Below are 16,308 nucleotides of genomic sequence, written 5' to 3'. Positions count from 1 at the left end.
CGGAGGGAGAAAATGCAAATTCCAAACAGAAACGCCAACTTACATAGCCAAGGCTCGAACCAGCAACCTACTTGCTGTGAGTCAACAGCAATACCTACTGCGCCACTGTGCGTCCCATTTTCGTGATCCAATTTCCAAAATAAATCAGGCAAATAATGGGGCAGGCAATGAAGCAAAGGCCATGGTGGCTGTGTCTGTTCATGGATTTGTGTTCTTGTGGTGACTGGTCGGTCTTGCAGGTTACCTTGGAAGAGCAAACTGGAACTGCGAGAACACAAATGCATTTGAGAAATGAGATGCTGCAAGTTTCCTGTTGATCACAACTTTAATAAAACTGTGATTTTTTTTCTTTGAAGTGAAAATTTGCACCAACAACATAAATATACAGTTAAGGTCAGAATTATTAGCCCCCCTTCAAATATTTTCCTCTTTTTTAAAGATTTCCCAAATTATGTTTAACAGAGCAAGGATATATTATATAGTATAGGATAGTATATCTGATAATATTTTTTCTTCTGGAAAAAGTCTTATTTGTTTTATTTTGGCTAGAATAAAAGCAGTTTTTAATTATTTTAAACACCATTTTAAGGACAAAATTATTAGTCCCTTTAGACATTTTATTTTTCGATAGTCTACAGAACAAACAATCGTTATACAATAACTTGCCTAATTACCCTAACCTGCCTTGTTAACCTAATTAACCTAGTTAAGCCTTTAAATGTCACTTTAAGCTGTATAGAAGTGTCTTGAAAAATATGTAGTAAAATATTATTTACTGTCACCGTGGCAAAGATAAAATAAATCAGCTATTAGAGATTATTAAAACTATTAGGATTAGAAATGTATTGAAAAAAATCTGTTAAACATAAAACGGGGAAAAAATAAAAAGGGGGTCTAATAATTCTGACTTTAACTCTATATGCTGTAAAAATATACATATACATTGTGTCCTTCTGGAATTTTACACATTAAATTAATTTAGCAAACAGATTGAAGATTCTATAATATGATTGTAGGTTGATTTATTTTTTTTAAATCCCAAAAGCAAAAATTCTAATTCTGAAACAAAACAACACTTAATAGTAATTTATTAAATGCAGTACTTATTAATAAAATATACGTCCTGGACTGATTAAGAACACACAAAACAACAAAAACAATTAATATTAATGCAAAAATTGATCCTTAAATAATATGGATATATGGAGTGATATACCCAACTATGAGGACTTTCACTGGTCACTTTTTTCACTCTTTCAATTGGAACTTGCAGTTTTTATTGAGCAACTCAGTAGTTTTCCATCATTATAATTGTTTTGATATTAACATATATCAAAATCTCTTTTTAATAAATATTTTTTGTTTCATGGTAACTTCTGTGATCTTTTTCATATCAGTCAAACATCGTACAGCATTATACAGTGACAAACCAAAGACAAACTAATGACAAATTAAAAACACTCACCTCCTCTTTCTTCAACCATGTGGGACATGGACAATCTCCTCCAAAAAAAGCAGATAAAATATGAAAATACATTTAAAACAAAGTAAATAAATAAAAATGTTAATAAAGGAAAATAATTAAATAAAAGGAAGTAAATAAATAAAAGGAAAAAATGAAGTGAAAAGCACAACACAACAAATGTTTAATGAAATAATCAGAAAACAAGAACGGAATAAAAACTGATTAAAGATGTGCTCTTTATAATTAGTCTTCTCTAGGAAATCCTCGAACATCTTCATAAATCTCAGGATTCGCACAGAAATACTCTGCAAAAGTCGCCTCGTCTCTCAGACAACAGATTGCGATGGGTTTGGGTTGTTTTTTTGTGCAGACTGAACTTATATCATAACACGATCAACGAACTTCACCGATCAGAGCGCCATCTTGGATACTCCCGCGGCCTGCGCCCCCCTCCCTCTCCCCCACCACCGATGACGAATAAAAAGAACGAATTCGATTGCCGTTACGTCACTGGACAGAATTCAGAATTTACTCAGAGTGACAAACGAACGAGTACAGTGAACATTGATTTAACGACTTTAGCGACTTGTTTTGCATCTCAAATGGCAAATAACACGTCAGCTGCGTTTTTTAATCGAGTTAATACGATCACGACTGAGTTTGTCAACGAAAATCATCAAAGTGACACGATGGCTTCTCCTTCACCTTCTACCGTGATGAGAAGCCCAACAGGTGAGATGAGAGTTTACAAAAACTGTGTATTCCCACGTATTATTTAATAATACAGTAAATTATGAAGTAAAATATAAAATAATAATAATATATCGCCATGTAAGGTTATTAGTGTAGCAAATATGCAACGTCTCTTCATTGTAATGTGTTTTTTTGTGTGTGTAGTTATGGTTTTGTATATTTTTGTGATAGAGCCCTGCTCTTATATGTAATGACATTCTGGTTTTTAAGTTTCTCCTTTCCACTCAACAGAAATTGTGCCTTGTTAATGTTTCTGATAAAAATCATTTTAATTTTACTTTAATTTAAATCCTTTGTGTAGATCTGCACAGTAATTTTCTTAGTTTTTGATGGTGTGGAGGAATATTTGTTATATTTTAGCAAACTGAGTGAGAATATTATATTTAAGTCTTTATTTGTTCATGCAGGGATGAATTAATACAATTGAGGTAAAGTTGGTTTTATATTCTCACATTCTGACTTTCTCCTTAATAATAATATAACAGAAAAATATTTTTGCTAAATAGTTGCTTTTAGGATTTTTCCTGATGTCTAATATGGTCTTATGACTTACCGACTATTTGTCAGCTTGTGTTTGTCATTTTACATCATAGAAATGATTTGCAACTCCACATAATTAATTTTAGTTTTCAAACATTTTTTATTATAGTTATACATTTATTATTGTTGTTTCTTTTGTGTGATTGTCTTTTATATGTCTAATTTACAGCACATTGTCTATTTTAAACCTGTGATTAAAGAGTTTTCTAATATTGCCCTGTTCATTTTCTTTATTTCAGAAAACACAGAGAAAAGGAGGAAAGGGAATAAAGCCTCTGCTTTCTTTAAGAGAGCATGGAAGGCTGTGAAGCGCCCTTTCCTTTGCTGTGACCGGAACAGAGTGGTTCCCTTTGAACCACGGTCAGATGTCGACGATTGCGAGCACCTGCCTGTTCCAGGTCCCTCCAGGACCGTCGCAGCACATGCAGACCTTGAGCCGGTGTGGCAGCCAGGCCAGGTCTGTGAAGATCTTCAGCCGTTGAGTGTTCCGGGCCCCTTCAGCATCAAGCAAACAGCAGATGTGCCGAATGCAGATCCGGCCCGTCCAGAGTCCTCGACGGCCCTCACAGGTCATGTTGATACTGAGCTGGTGTTTCTGCCAGGCCAGGTCTGGGAAGATCCTCAGCCAATCAGTGTCCATGACCTCTCAAATATTAAGAACATGACGGATGCAGATTCGGCCTGTCCTGAGTCGCCTCCGTCTGTTCAAGACCCCTCTGATATTGATGGGACTGATGGTGAGTCATCCTGAATGTGGTTCATTTTATTTCTGCCGTCTGTTATTTTTTATGCTTTGTTGTTTTTAGCTTATAAATCAGACAGTGTCATTTGATGTACTGTTGGTTGTGTATTAATACAGTGCTAAACATATATGAGTGCACCCCCCACAAATCTCTCATTTAAATTCAGATTTTCTATAAGAGGCTTTATAATATTATATTTGTGCATGTACATTAGTTTAGTAAGAACTGAAGCCAAATCTGGAGCTTATCTAACAAAATAACTAAATAATGTTTTCAAAAATTAGTAGCCCAAATGCATATGTTCAGGGAAAATATTAAATAAAATTTGCAAAATTAGCAAAAATCTAAGGGAAACAAAAATATTGACAATTTTGTTAAAATGTTGTAGTTTGTAAATTTTGCAATATTTTGCATGATATTAATTGTCTTTAATCGATTATCTTTCCATTTCTAAAGATGTTCTGTGACTAAATTATTATTTTAATAAATAAATCTGTTTGATAAATCTGTTTTGTTCAAATGCACCAATATATATTACCCAGATTCACTGAGAAATGGATAAAAATATTAATTTTCTAAAAGGGGTGTACTGCATATGTGAATATGCTGAGCGCTGTAGCTGCAGCTCTGTTCATGGAGATGTTTCTGTTTGTTTTCTTCATTTTAGAAAAACCCAAGAAAGGAAGGAAAGGCAAAAGAGTCTCTGCTTTCTTCAAGAGAGTATGGAAGGCTTCAACGCGTCCTTTCCTGTGCTGTGATGTGATGTGCACAGATGTAGTCCAGCATCTTACACCACAACCTGAGCCAGAGCCCGAGCCCGAGCCTGAGCCTGAGCCTGAGCCTGAGCCTGAGCCTGAGCCTGAACCTGAGCCTGAACCTGAACCTGAGCCCGAGCCCGAACCCGAGCCCGAGTCCGAGCCCGAGTCTGAGTCCGAGTCCGAGTCTGAGTCTGAGTCCGAGTCAGTTCTTGAAGAGCCTAAAGAGGCTTCTGGGCTCACTCTTGGTAAGTGATCATTTCCTTTTATTATTATAAATTAGTAATCAGTTTACTCCTGCAATTCTGATGGAAGTTTCTGCTTTTAGCTCATTGCATTAGATCCAGATTTAAAGGATTCGAGTCATTTATTTGATCTGTTTCATACCAGACAATCCAAGTAAATCTCCCTGCTGTTTTTCTGTGTTTCAGGATCTAGGGTGGGTCTTTTTGAAGTGAAAGAGCTGATTGGAGAAGGAAGTTTTGGCAAGGTGTATCTGGGATCTCACGTATTTAATGAGAGAACAAAGGTAGAGAACTATTTTTCAAATTCAGTCAACATTTTCCTCCTGATTACTCAATATAAATCATTTGTCGGCTTTCATTTCATTTGTTGTTGTTTTTCCGCAGGTTGCCCTGAAGTACATCAAGAAGCGTGAACAGGACCGTTATCTCGACGTTGTAAGTTGAACAGATTACACAAAAGTAAAAATGTGCTGATCATTTGCTCATCCTTCACTTGTCCCGTACCTGTCTGGACCACTTTAAACTGAACTCAAAAGCTGATATGTTGGAAACAGGGAGTCACTGACTTCCATTGTAGAAAAAGAAAATACTTATGAAGTCACTGCTTACTGGTTTATCAACATTCTTCAAAATATCTTCTTTTGTGTTCAGCGGAAGAAATAAACCCAGAGACTAGTTTTGAACACATAATTGTAGGGCTGTGGAGTTAATTAATATTCATTTAACATTAATGCAGATAAAAATGATCATTGCGTCATACACACAGACAGAACACACACATGTAGAGTCCTCTTTTAGCTTAAACTGCATGACTAAATGCTCAAATACAAGCAAACATGTGTCCAAACAGGAGCTTAGTGATTATTTACTTCATGAAGTTTTTGTTTCTGTACTTTGTGCCGTTCTGCTTTGGTAATATCTTTGAAATCTGTTTTTTTTCTAGGATGGCCATTCCAAACCTGTGCTTGCAGAAGTGGCAATCATGCTTAAGTTGATGAAGGACCCACCTTGTCCCAGCATCATCACATTACACCACTGGATTAAGAATAAGAACGACTTTGTTCTCTTTCTGGAGTACGCCGAGTCATCCCAGAACTTGGCTTATTATCTCAGAAGTTCATTGGACATTGATGAAAACCACGCACGCCGGTTAATGCATCAGTTGATCCAAGCTGTCAAGTTCTGCGCTGAGCGTGGAGTTTTCCATGGAGATATCCACTCGGGGAACATCCTGGTGACTCAACCCCAATCAGAGCTCAAACTGATTGACTTTGGTTGTGCTCGGCTAATCACCAGCGAGCCTTTCAACAGCAGTGATTATCGAGGTGAGTGGGCATTTTGTGGGAGTTTCTTTGGTCACAGTATTGTCTTATGAAATGACTGAATTCTGAAAATGTCTCTCTTACAGGAGCCTTACTTTACACGCCGCCTGAGGTTCTGAGGGATCCCACATTCTTTCCTAACCCGGCATACGTCTGGACATTAGGCCTCATCCTGTATGAAATATTACATACACGATTGGCCTTTTACGACACGCATTCGATAATCATTGGAGACCTCCAGACAGACCTCACCTTATCTTTAGGTAAGCAGACTCTTCTGAACAATCTCAGCCTCAGTGACAGAATAAAAAATGTCAGTCACGAATAGAAAAGGGTTCAATATAATGGTTACTGTAGATATTAAAGTCCTTTCATTGTGAATGTTTTGTTATTTGATGTTGTAAGATTTAAACACGTTCATGAATCTTGAGTATGCAGACATATTTCACACTCTCTCTGTCACTTTTCAGATTGCCTGGACCTGATTTCCCAATGTTTGGTCCGCAATCCAGAGAAGCGACTGCAGTTACATCAGTTAGAAGAGCACCGGTGGTTCAATCCAACGAGCCCAAATCCTGTGCAGCAGTGAGACAAGAGGAGGTAGAGGAACACACCGAGCACAAAACTACATCTTCAGTCTTTCTTTGCTTCATGCTATTCCTGTTCTTTTCTCTTCTGCTCTTTTTAGAGTCACAAGTCTTATTTGACAGCCCTTCATATCACTGCTGAAATAACTTTGTGTTGTTTTCTTCATTTTAGAAAACACTAAAGAAGCGAAGAGGAGAACAGCAGCATTTCCAGAAATTTCACAAGACTGTTAAAGTTATTAATTACTCCCTCATGTCATTCCAAACCCCTCAGACCTTACTTTTCAGTTTCAGTCCAGTGCTGTCACAGTTTTCTCCTCTAAAGTGCCATCAAAGATCTGCTCAACTATTTTCTACCTCATTAATGAATCTGGTGTTCTGTCATAAGAGAGACTGATTGTTTTATAATTAAGTGTTCATGATTGTTTTGTAATGAATTGTTCTTTGAATTGTTTTGTGCTGAACTGCTTTTATGTATTGTTGGCTAATACGTCAAATAAAATCCTGTGAATCAAACTGAAGCTCTGATCATCATTTCTGTGAGTTTTCTAAATGACTCCTTACTCAATTAAAGAGAGAGTTCTCCCTCAACTATTTACTCACGTGTTTCTAAACCTATGAGGTTCTTTCCTCTGTTGAACACTGAAGAAGATACATATCTGAAAATCTGTAACCATTGATGTCCACAGTAGGAAAACAAATACAATGGATGTCAATAGTTACAGGTTTCCAGCATTTTTCAAAACATCTTCTTTTGTGTATAACAGAAGAAACTCATAGTAAGGGCTGAGTAAAAGATGACAGAATATTCATTATAGGGTGAAGCAATCTCTTTAACAAACAAGTAGTGCCATATACTGTGTTTACTATGATTTACTATGGTTTACTATGAGTCTGTTTAGCCAAATGGAAGCACAGTGAAGGTTTTACTGTTAGACAATATGTTGTTTTATATTACCGTATCATATACTAACACAACAAATAGTGTACTGGGCTGATCTTCTATTTAAACCGCAGAGTTTCAGACTGGACATTGTTAAACTGTAGTCTTAATTGACTAACAGTACACTGAGCAAAATAAAATCTCTGAAAATAGAAGTATAAATGTGTGCGATTGGACTCCAGTGTGTGATTGCAGCTTTTCTTTATCATGGTTAAAATGGTGAGTGAACATCACACAAGTGAACATTGTCAGATCTGTTGTTCATATATATTTGCCTCCTGGTAAAGTCAAGATTGCAGACCAACTTTAGAGACTCCAAATTGTTCAAACTTTGACAATCCCAGTTTAAAGAACAGTTTAGACTTGAGGGTTGGAATTGAGAACCACTGTATAAATACTTGTTAGATGCCTTAGGACTAGGGTGTCACACTCAGTTCCAAAAGGGCCGAAGCACTGCACAGTTTAGTTCCAACCCTGCTCCAACACACTTAACTGTAGGTTTCAAACAAGCCTAAAGGACTTAATTAGTTTCATCAGGTGTGTTTAATTAGGGTTGGAACTAAACTGTGCAGGGCTGCGGCCCTTTTGGAACTGAGTTTGACACCTGTGCCTTAGGAGGCCCTTGTTGGGTTCAGTGAACAGTATTGTGTTTTTGTCAGTGCGAATATTTTAATATTTTGTTAGTGTATTTTAAAAATCTAAAGCACATTCGTCCACAATAAACAACCTTTAATGAAATTAGAAGTTTCCAATGATGTTTAATAAGATTAAACAATATAATACTACACTGTGTAACACTAGAAAAAGAAAAACTACAAAAAACAATAAATAATTTGAATGTTTTATATGTTTATTTACTCTTATTTACTTCTTGCGACTGTTTATACCTGTGATTTTAATATACTTTCTCTCATTTCTATTTTATTTTTTCAAAAAGAGATGTGAGATGTACATATTTGTACTACGTTTGTACATATTTCATTACTATTTCATAATCAATGGGGAAAATGTCCAGCCTGAGAACTTGGTCCTAATTTTTGTCGCTTGATCAACCCCGGTATTCTACTATGCTGCATGCCTGGTGTACTGAATATGCCTCACACATCGACACATTCTTTGTATCTTTTTCCTGTTTATCCTTAAAGGGTGACAGAAGTAAATGCTTGACTTGACTATGGGTGTAGTAACGAGCAAACAAAGAAAACAAAGCACAAAGGCAGATCATTTCATAGGTAATGTTTAGTTTTTTTACGTTCTTGTACGTTATGAACTTTTGTGCTAAACGGGTAACGTTATTGATGATAATACAGTCACTTACTGCATTCACCATAAGGCAAAGTAGCACCAACTCGCACTAAACACTTGGCTTATGCTAGTTTTGTTGAATAAAATTAGCAAACAATGCAAAATAATTTTTTACGAGATGCTGCGGTGCCAGAAACTTGTATTATTGTCGGCTAGAGAACGAGTCGCTCATAACAGAGAATCGGAGATTCATTCACAAAGGGACCACTCCCTCCGTTAGTATAAGAAGTGCAAGCAGGAGAAGGGTGTGTTTCAGCATATGGATTAGATCAAATTCAATAGGTAGAGTGGATAGTTCATTTCCACACAAACACAAGCTTTTTGTCAGGAATGCCCGTGCGGTCACTGTGACTGATCCATCAGAGTAAAAAAGTGATGTAAAATTATAAGTTTCGTAATTAAATAATTATTTGCATACTGACCTCCGGGAACACTACCAATCATAGATATATGTGTGCATTCATTTCAAAGGAGCACTACCCTGTACTAAAACGGCGGCTCTATTGACGCATTCATTCCAATAGACAACAACAGGGTAGGCGACATCTATTGTATATATCTATGCTAGGCTTTGGTTAATCAAACAGCAAAGAAAATCGGTCAACTATGCTCCTCTATCGCCCCCTACAGGAAAAACACGAAGAAAATGTACACTTGTTGTTTTTACGTTGAATCTAACACAAGAGGTCACTCTTTCACAATGTATAAAGGAGCCCTCATAAAAGGAATAGTTATTCAATTAAACTGAACACCTATCAATAATTACGATTAACGAGTGTTAGTATGCATGTACCATGCTCCGTATTAAAATGTAGATTTTGATCCATAATATTTTGGATCAATTACTAGTGTAAGTGAAACTTTGTCCGAAATTTATAAAAAGTCCTGCAGGGTTTATATATATATATATGTTTCAGGCTGCAACTCACAAAGAAATTAATGCCTGTATATGAATGTGCTTTTAAAGAATCGGTTTGAAGAGGTAGATTTGTGTGTCACACAATGACTGAGAAATCATTGCCTGTCAAGGTAGCAATGCAACAAGGTTGCTTGCTTGGATGCAGACAGTGTTTTAGCACTTCTTGTTCCATTATCTTAAAAGTCAGTGGATACTTTTCTTTGTTAAACACCTAAAATAATGTGTGTAATATAAGTTCAAGATATTTTCACACTTTCTTATATAATTATAATTCTTATATAATTCTAGAATTTAATTAGAGCCTAGTATGGCTAATGAAACAGATCTCTCAAACATTCACAGAACAGAGGCTTTATTCTGAATGGGGGAAAATGTGCATAAAACATTCATACCAATTACTAAAATTGATTGACAAAGAAATAAATAATCAGACGTCCCTGGGTGGGCTCGAACCACCAACCTTTCGGTTAACAGCCGAACGCGCTAACCGATTGCGCCACAGAGACCTGGTGGTCAAGGCCCCTGGTGTCTTTCATTAAGTAGAAACAAGATTCCTGTTAGAAAGCCTAAGTCTGTCTGTCCCAACCCTGTTCCTGAGGGCACACCAACAATACACACTTTCAACCTCTTCCTAATCAAACACACCTGAATCAACTCACCAAAAGATAAGAAGACAAAACCTGAAGTTATTGGCTCAGACAAGGAGAACATATGTACCCTTAGTGTGCCTCAAGGAACAGGGCTGGGAAACACTGGTCTAAATTATGCACAAATGACACATTATGAAGATTGACATAAAAGCCAGTTTTAGGTTTACAAAATATATTTACAAAAAAGGTTTCCATAAATATTTACGTGATCACTGTCAGTGTATAGCATTTGAAATCATGACTCCAAATTCTGCCATTGGCTAATATTAAATACCTTGGATCATGTTTTTAGTTAATGTTTTTATCTTTCTCAAAGTATAGCTGCTGCTTTTAAAATTTTTTTTTACCAATATTCACAGTTTATTAGCCATATCTTTGCCTTATAAATATAAACATATAATATATTAAAAAGATAAAACTAACAAACCATTTTAAATGTATTATCTTGTTTCATTTAGTTGTTTTTCTGCTTAGTCCCTTTATTAATCTGGGGTCACCAAAGTGGAATGAACCACCAACTTATCCACCATGTTTTACGCAGCTGATGCCCTTCCAGCTGCAACCCATCCCTGGGAAACATTCATACACACTCATCACACACATGCACTATGGACAATTTAGCCTACCCAATTCACCTGTACCGCATGTTTTTGGACTTGTGGGGGAAACCGGATAACCCGGAGGAAACCCAAATGAACACGGGGAGAATATGCAAACTCCACACGGAAACACCCACTGACTCAGCCGAGGCTCAAACCAGCGACCTTCTTGCTGTGAGGCGTACGTGCTTCCCACTCCTCCACAATGCAACCTGTATTATCTTGTATTAAGGATAAAACAATCAATTATGATTTTTTTTTATTTCAAATGAATAAATGACAGTAGTTGTAGTTACACCTTATCAACATTAGATGTCGCTCTTTAATAAAGCATAAGAAGTAAAATAACAAGTAGAGTAGTAAATGTGTAATAACACTATAATAACACAAATTCCTAGCCAAATATTTTGATAATTTGTAATACCTGGATGTCAAGTGTGTCAGGCTTAATGCCTGGCCAATTTACACTATACATTTGTAAGTGTGGGGTGTGTTTTGCATCTAAATATACATTTTATTTTGGTTTTGCTTTTAATGTTTGTTTGATTCTTCATCAACTGAAAATCAGTATTATAAAAACACATAAAAACACACTATTAGACAGGGAGTAAGCTAGTTAATTGTAGATGTTTTGATGCTTTATTAAGTGTACAACAAAGACATCACTAGTGGACCTGTAAGCCACAACAAATGTATAAATGTGTGTGGATGAAGAGTTTTGCTGTGTCAATTTGACAATCGTGTTTATCACTGAAAGAAGAAAATAAACATAAGATTAACAGAAAAGCTTACCGTCCCTGGGTGGGCTCGAACCACCAACCTTTCGGTTAACAGCCGAACGCGCTAACCGATTGCGCCACAGAGACTTGTTCCTCCATGTTGAATGACTCTTCTATATGTACAACCTGGACACAGATCACTACTATTTCACTTCTATAGATCTATATATATAGATATAGATATAGATATATTCTATAGATATATATAGGTGGTGTATATATATAAAGGTGGTTTGTTTGGAATGCAAGCAAGCTCTCCCTGAAGGCATAAAATAAATGTTCACAATTCACATTGTCTACTAAATGTCTGTTTAAATCAACCTGGAAAGCCGGCTGCCTCCTGCTAGGAAAAAGGGTAAGTATTTACCCTATTACTATTAGACAGGGACAGGGAGCCGGCTGGGTAATACCCTATTACCCAGCCGGCTTTCCAGGTTGATTTAAACAGACATTTAGTAGACAATGTGAATTGTGAACATTTATTTTATGCCTTCAGGGAGAGCTTGCTTGCATTCCAAACAAACCACCTTTGGAAAGACACATACATGAAAAACAAACACAAATGTTTATTTCAGCCAATGATTTACATTAGATATATGTTATTTTAGATAATCAGTGCCATATTCCTTATAATAAACATAAAAACAAGTGTTGCTTGACATTGTTATACAAGTAGGTTTTTTTTTGCTTCTTGAAACAAACACGGTGAATTATACTTGGAATCTTATTAGGTAACTAACATTAAATGTCATTAATATATGAGTCATGACCAATACTTGAGGATCACTTAGGGTCTGTCGTTAGCCTGACTTTTTGTCAAAAAGCGGTAGAGTGTGATACACTTGATAGAGGTGCAGGCCACCTTTATCTCTCAAGTTTATAGTTTATAGAAAATTCTCCACATACATATACAAATATATATATATTTTGGGAGGTACTGGCAGATAAATAGCACAACGTTACATTTCGTAACTAGAAAGAATAACGTTACACGAAACACACTATGCACACGAAATCGATTGGTGGATTGCTGGTTAGTAAATACATCGACTTCGACTGAAAAGTTTTTTGGCCATGCTGAGAAGCCATTAGACTTAAATTTAAGTAATTCCTATTAATGACATTTTACGACATTGCTGTTATTAGGCTGGCTTGTGTAGCAAGCCAGACTACTGTTATCCTATTAAACTTATTATTAGGCTGGCTTGTGTAGCAAGCCAGACTACTGTTATCCTATTAAACTTATTATTATATTTATTATTCTTCTTCTGAGACTAAAAATTAAACTCTATCTCGTCCTAGGCCTTTCAAGCTATGACCATCAAACTCGGGTCAGACCTCCGAACTATTCTGACTCGAGTTGCTATATCCTTTCCGACTGATCCGACTTTCGGTTTCCCGAAAAACGTCCCGGGACCGTCGGAAAAATCCCATAGACGTAACATTGGATCAAACTTTGTGACCTAATAACTCCGCATCAGAATGTCACACAGACTTCTAACTGGGCTCATTTAACTCAGACTATCAAACTGCCAATGACTGATCACCTTTAAACTTTCTGGCCACGCCCTAGCAACCACTTTTGGACCCTAGAAACCGTCCCATAGACTTCCATTGCAAAAGACTCTCATTGACTTTACATGGGATCAAACTTTGTGAGCTCATAACTCTGCATCAAACTGTCCTACAGACTAATGATTGAGCTCATTTAACTCAGTCTAGCCAGCAGCCAATCACTGATGGCCTTTTAACTTTTTAGCCACACCCTAACAACCAGATACTGCACCCTAGCAACTGTCCCATAGACTGCCATTAAAGAGGTTCAGACTGATATTGTCATGCTGCAGTGTGATAGAGACATGGGGGTTGTTTTTAACTGTTCATACTGGCAAGAAGCTTTGATATATCATCAGTCTAAGCTGTCAATCAACTCCATAGCAACAAAACAGAGTAACCTAGCAACGATATGGCACCAGCTATATCTCAGCATCAGAACATCATAGAGAGGCGAGGGTTGGCTTGTTTGACTCATGCTCGAACACCATCCATCTATCTATCTATCTATCTATCTATCTATCTATCTATCTATCTATCTATCTATCTATCTATCTATCTACATCTATCTATCTATCTATCTATCTATCTATCTATCTATCTATCTATCTATCTATCTATCTATCTACCTACCTCTATCTATCTATCCATCTATCTATCCATCTATCTATCTATCTATCTATCTATCTATCTATCTATCTATCTATCTATCTATCTATCTATCTATCTATCTATCTATCTATCTATCTATCTATCTATCTATCTATCTATCTATCTATCTATCTTTATCTATCTACCTCTACCTATCTATCTATCTATCTATGTATCTATCTATCTATCTATTTATCTATCTATCTATCTATCTATCTATCTGTCTGTCTGTCTGTCTGTCTGTCTGTCTGTCTGTCTGTCTGTCTGTCTCTATCTATCTATCTATCTATCTATCTATCTATCTATCTATCTATCTATCTATCTATCTATCTATCTATCTATCTATCTATCTATCTATCTATCTATCTATCTATCTATCTACCTCTACCTATCTATCTATCTATCTATCTACCTCTACCTATCTATCGATCTATCTATCTATTATAATTCATGCTAGAATCATGCTAGTTACATGCTAATTCAAGCTAGAATCATGCTAGTCACATGCTAATTTATGCTAGAATCATGCTAGTCACATGCTAATTCATACTAGAATCATGCTAACAACATGCTAATTCATGCTAGAATCATGCTAGTAACATGCTAATTCATGTTAGAATCATGCTAACAACATGCTAATTCATGCTAGAATCATGCTAGTCACATGCTAATTCATGCTAGAATCATGCTAGTCACATGCTAATTCATGCTAGAATCATGCTAACAACATGCTAATTCATGCTAGAATCATGCTAGTAACATGCTAATTCTTGTTAGAATCATGCTAACAACATGCTAATTCATGCTAGAATCGTGTTAATTCATGCTAAAATCATGCTAATAACATGCTAATTCATGCTAGAATCATGCTAACAACATGCTAATTCATGCTAGAATCATGCTAACAACATGCTAATTCATGCTAGAATCGTGTTAATTCATGCTAAAATCATGCTAGTAACATGCTAATTCATGTTAAAATCATGCTAGGTAAATGCTAATTCATGTTAGAATCATGCAAACAACATGCTAATTCATCCTAGAATCATGCTAGTAACATGCTAATTCATGCTAGAATCATGCTAGGAACATGTTAATTCTGGCTAGAATCATGCTAGTAACATGCTAATTCATGCTAGAATCATGCTAAGAACATGCTAATTCATGCTAGAATCATGCTAACAACATGCTAATTCATGCTAGAATCGTGTTAATTCATGCTAAAATCATGTTAGTAACATGCTAATTCATGTTAAAATCATGCTAGGTACATGCTAATTCATGCTAGAATCATGCTAGTAACATGCTAATTCATGCTAGAATCGTGCTAACAACATGCTTATTCATGCTAGAATCATGCTAACAACATGCTAATTCATGCTAACAACATGCTTTTTCACGTTAAAATCATGCTAATAACATGCTAATCCATCTATCTATCTATCTATCTATCTATCTATCTATCTATCTATCTATCTATCTATCTATCTATCTTTTCATACTTTTTAAAACTGTTTAAACTAAATAAACTATTACCGTCAGGCTTTCACAAGCCAGCCTCAAAGTTTGTTCTCAAACTTTAAGAATCTAGTTATATTTATTATTCTTCTTCTGAGACTAAAAATTAAACTCTATCTCGTCCTAGGCCTTTCAAGCTATGACCATCAAACTCGGGTCAGACCTCCGAACTATTCTGACTCGAGTTGCTATATCCTTTCCGACTGATCCGACTTTCGGTTTCCCGAAAAACGTCCCGGGACCGTCGGAAAAATCCCATAGACGTAACATTGGATCAAACTTTGTGACCTAATAACTCCGCATCAGAATGTCACACAGACTTCTAACTGGGCTCATTTAACTCAGACTATCAAACTGCCAATGACTGATCACCTTTAAACTTTCTGGCCACGCCCTAGCAACCACTTTTGGACCCTAGAAACCGTCCCATAGACTTCCATTGCAAAAGACTCTCATTGACTTTACATGGGATCAAACTTTGTGAGCTCATAACTCTGCACCAGACTGTCCTACAGACTAATGATTGAGCTCATTTAACTCAGTCTAGCCAGCAGCCAATCCCTGATGGCCTTTTAACTTTTTAGCCACACCCTAACAACCAGATACTGCACCCTAGCAACTGTCCCATAGACTGCCATTAAAGAGGTTCAGACTGATATTGTCATGCTGCAGTGTGATAGAGACATGGGGGTTGTTTTTAACTGTTCATACTGGCAAGAAGCTTTGATATATCATCAGTCTAAGCTGTCAATCAACTCCATAGCAACAAAACAGAGTAACCTAGCAACGATATGGCACCAGCTATATCTCAGCATCAGAACATCGTAGAGAGGCGAGGGTTGGCTTGTTTGACTCATGCTCGAACACCATCCATCTATCTATCTATCTATCTATCTATCTATCTATCTATCTATCTATCTATCTATCTATCTATCTATCTATCTATCTACATCTATCTATCTATCTATCTATCTATCTAT

The 16,308-nt window shown here is 36.4% G+C and overlaps 1 protein-coding gene and 2 non-coding genes across 3 annotated transcripts; 1 reads left to right on the top strand and 2 right to left on the bottom strand.

Annotated features, from left to right (window-relative positions):
• Positions 1 to 549: 549 nt before the first annotated feature.
• LOC100150353 (uncharacterized) lies at positions 550 to 6,926 on the top strand. Its single transcript, XM_068216987.2, has 9 exons — positions 550 to 2,197; positions 2,998 to 3,495; positions 4,169 to 4,504; positions 4,688 to 4,785; positions 4,886 to 4,936; positions 5,445 to 5,826; positions 5,910 to 6,086; positions 6,294 to 6,423; positions 6,583 to 6,926. Exons 1-8 carry the CDS (start codon positions 1,936 to 1,938, stop codon positions 6,410 to 6,412), a joined length of 1,923 nt encoding a protein of 640 aa, XP_068073088.2. The 5' UTR covers positions 550 to 1,935; the 3' UTR covers positions 6,413 to 6,423; positions 6,583 to 6,926.
• A 3,083-nt stretch (positions 6,927 to 10,009) lies between these two features.
• Positions 10,010 to 10,083, bottom strand: trnan-guu (transfer RNA asparagine (anticodon GUU)). Its single transcript has one exon. It is a non-coding gene; the product is annotated as a tRNA-Asn (tRNA).
• A 1,535-nt stretch (positions 10,084 to 11,618) lies between these two features.
• Positions 11,619 to 11,692, bottom strand: trnan-guu (transfer RNA asparagine (anticodon GUU)). The gene has a single exon. It is a non-coding gene; the product is annotated as a tRNA-Asn (tRNA).
• Between the last annotated feature and the right edge of the window lie 4,616 nt (positions 11,693 to 16,308).

Source organism: Danio rerio, chromosome 23, assembly GCF_049306965.1.
Source record: "Danio rerio strain Tuebingen ecotype United States chromosome 23, GRCz12tu, whole genome shotgun sequence".
Classification (NCBI taxonomy): Eukaryota; Metazoa; Chordata; class Actinopteri; order Cypriniformes; family Danionidae; genus Danio; species Danio rerio.
The sequence above is the reverse complement of the archived record's forward strand: the minus strand, read 5'-3'. Positions and strand labels throughout refer to the sequence as shown.

What these genes read in the sequence shown, in the direction of transcription:
- LOC100150353 (XM_068216987.2), top strand. Translation starts at nt 1,936, where the DNA reads ATGACGAATAAAAAGAACGAATTCGATTGCCGTTACGTCACTGGACAG. An exon ending in CGTGATGAGAAGCCCAACAG is followed by an intron (nt 2,198 to 2,997) that starts GTGAGATGAGAG and finishes TCTTTATTTCAG; the next exon opens with AAAACACAGAGAAAAGGAGG. An exon ending in GGCTTCTGGGCTCACTCTTG is followed by an intron (nt 4,505 to 4,687) that starts GTAAGTGATCAT and finishes TCTGTGTTTCAG; the next exon opens with GATCTAGGGTGGGTCTTTTT.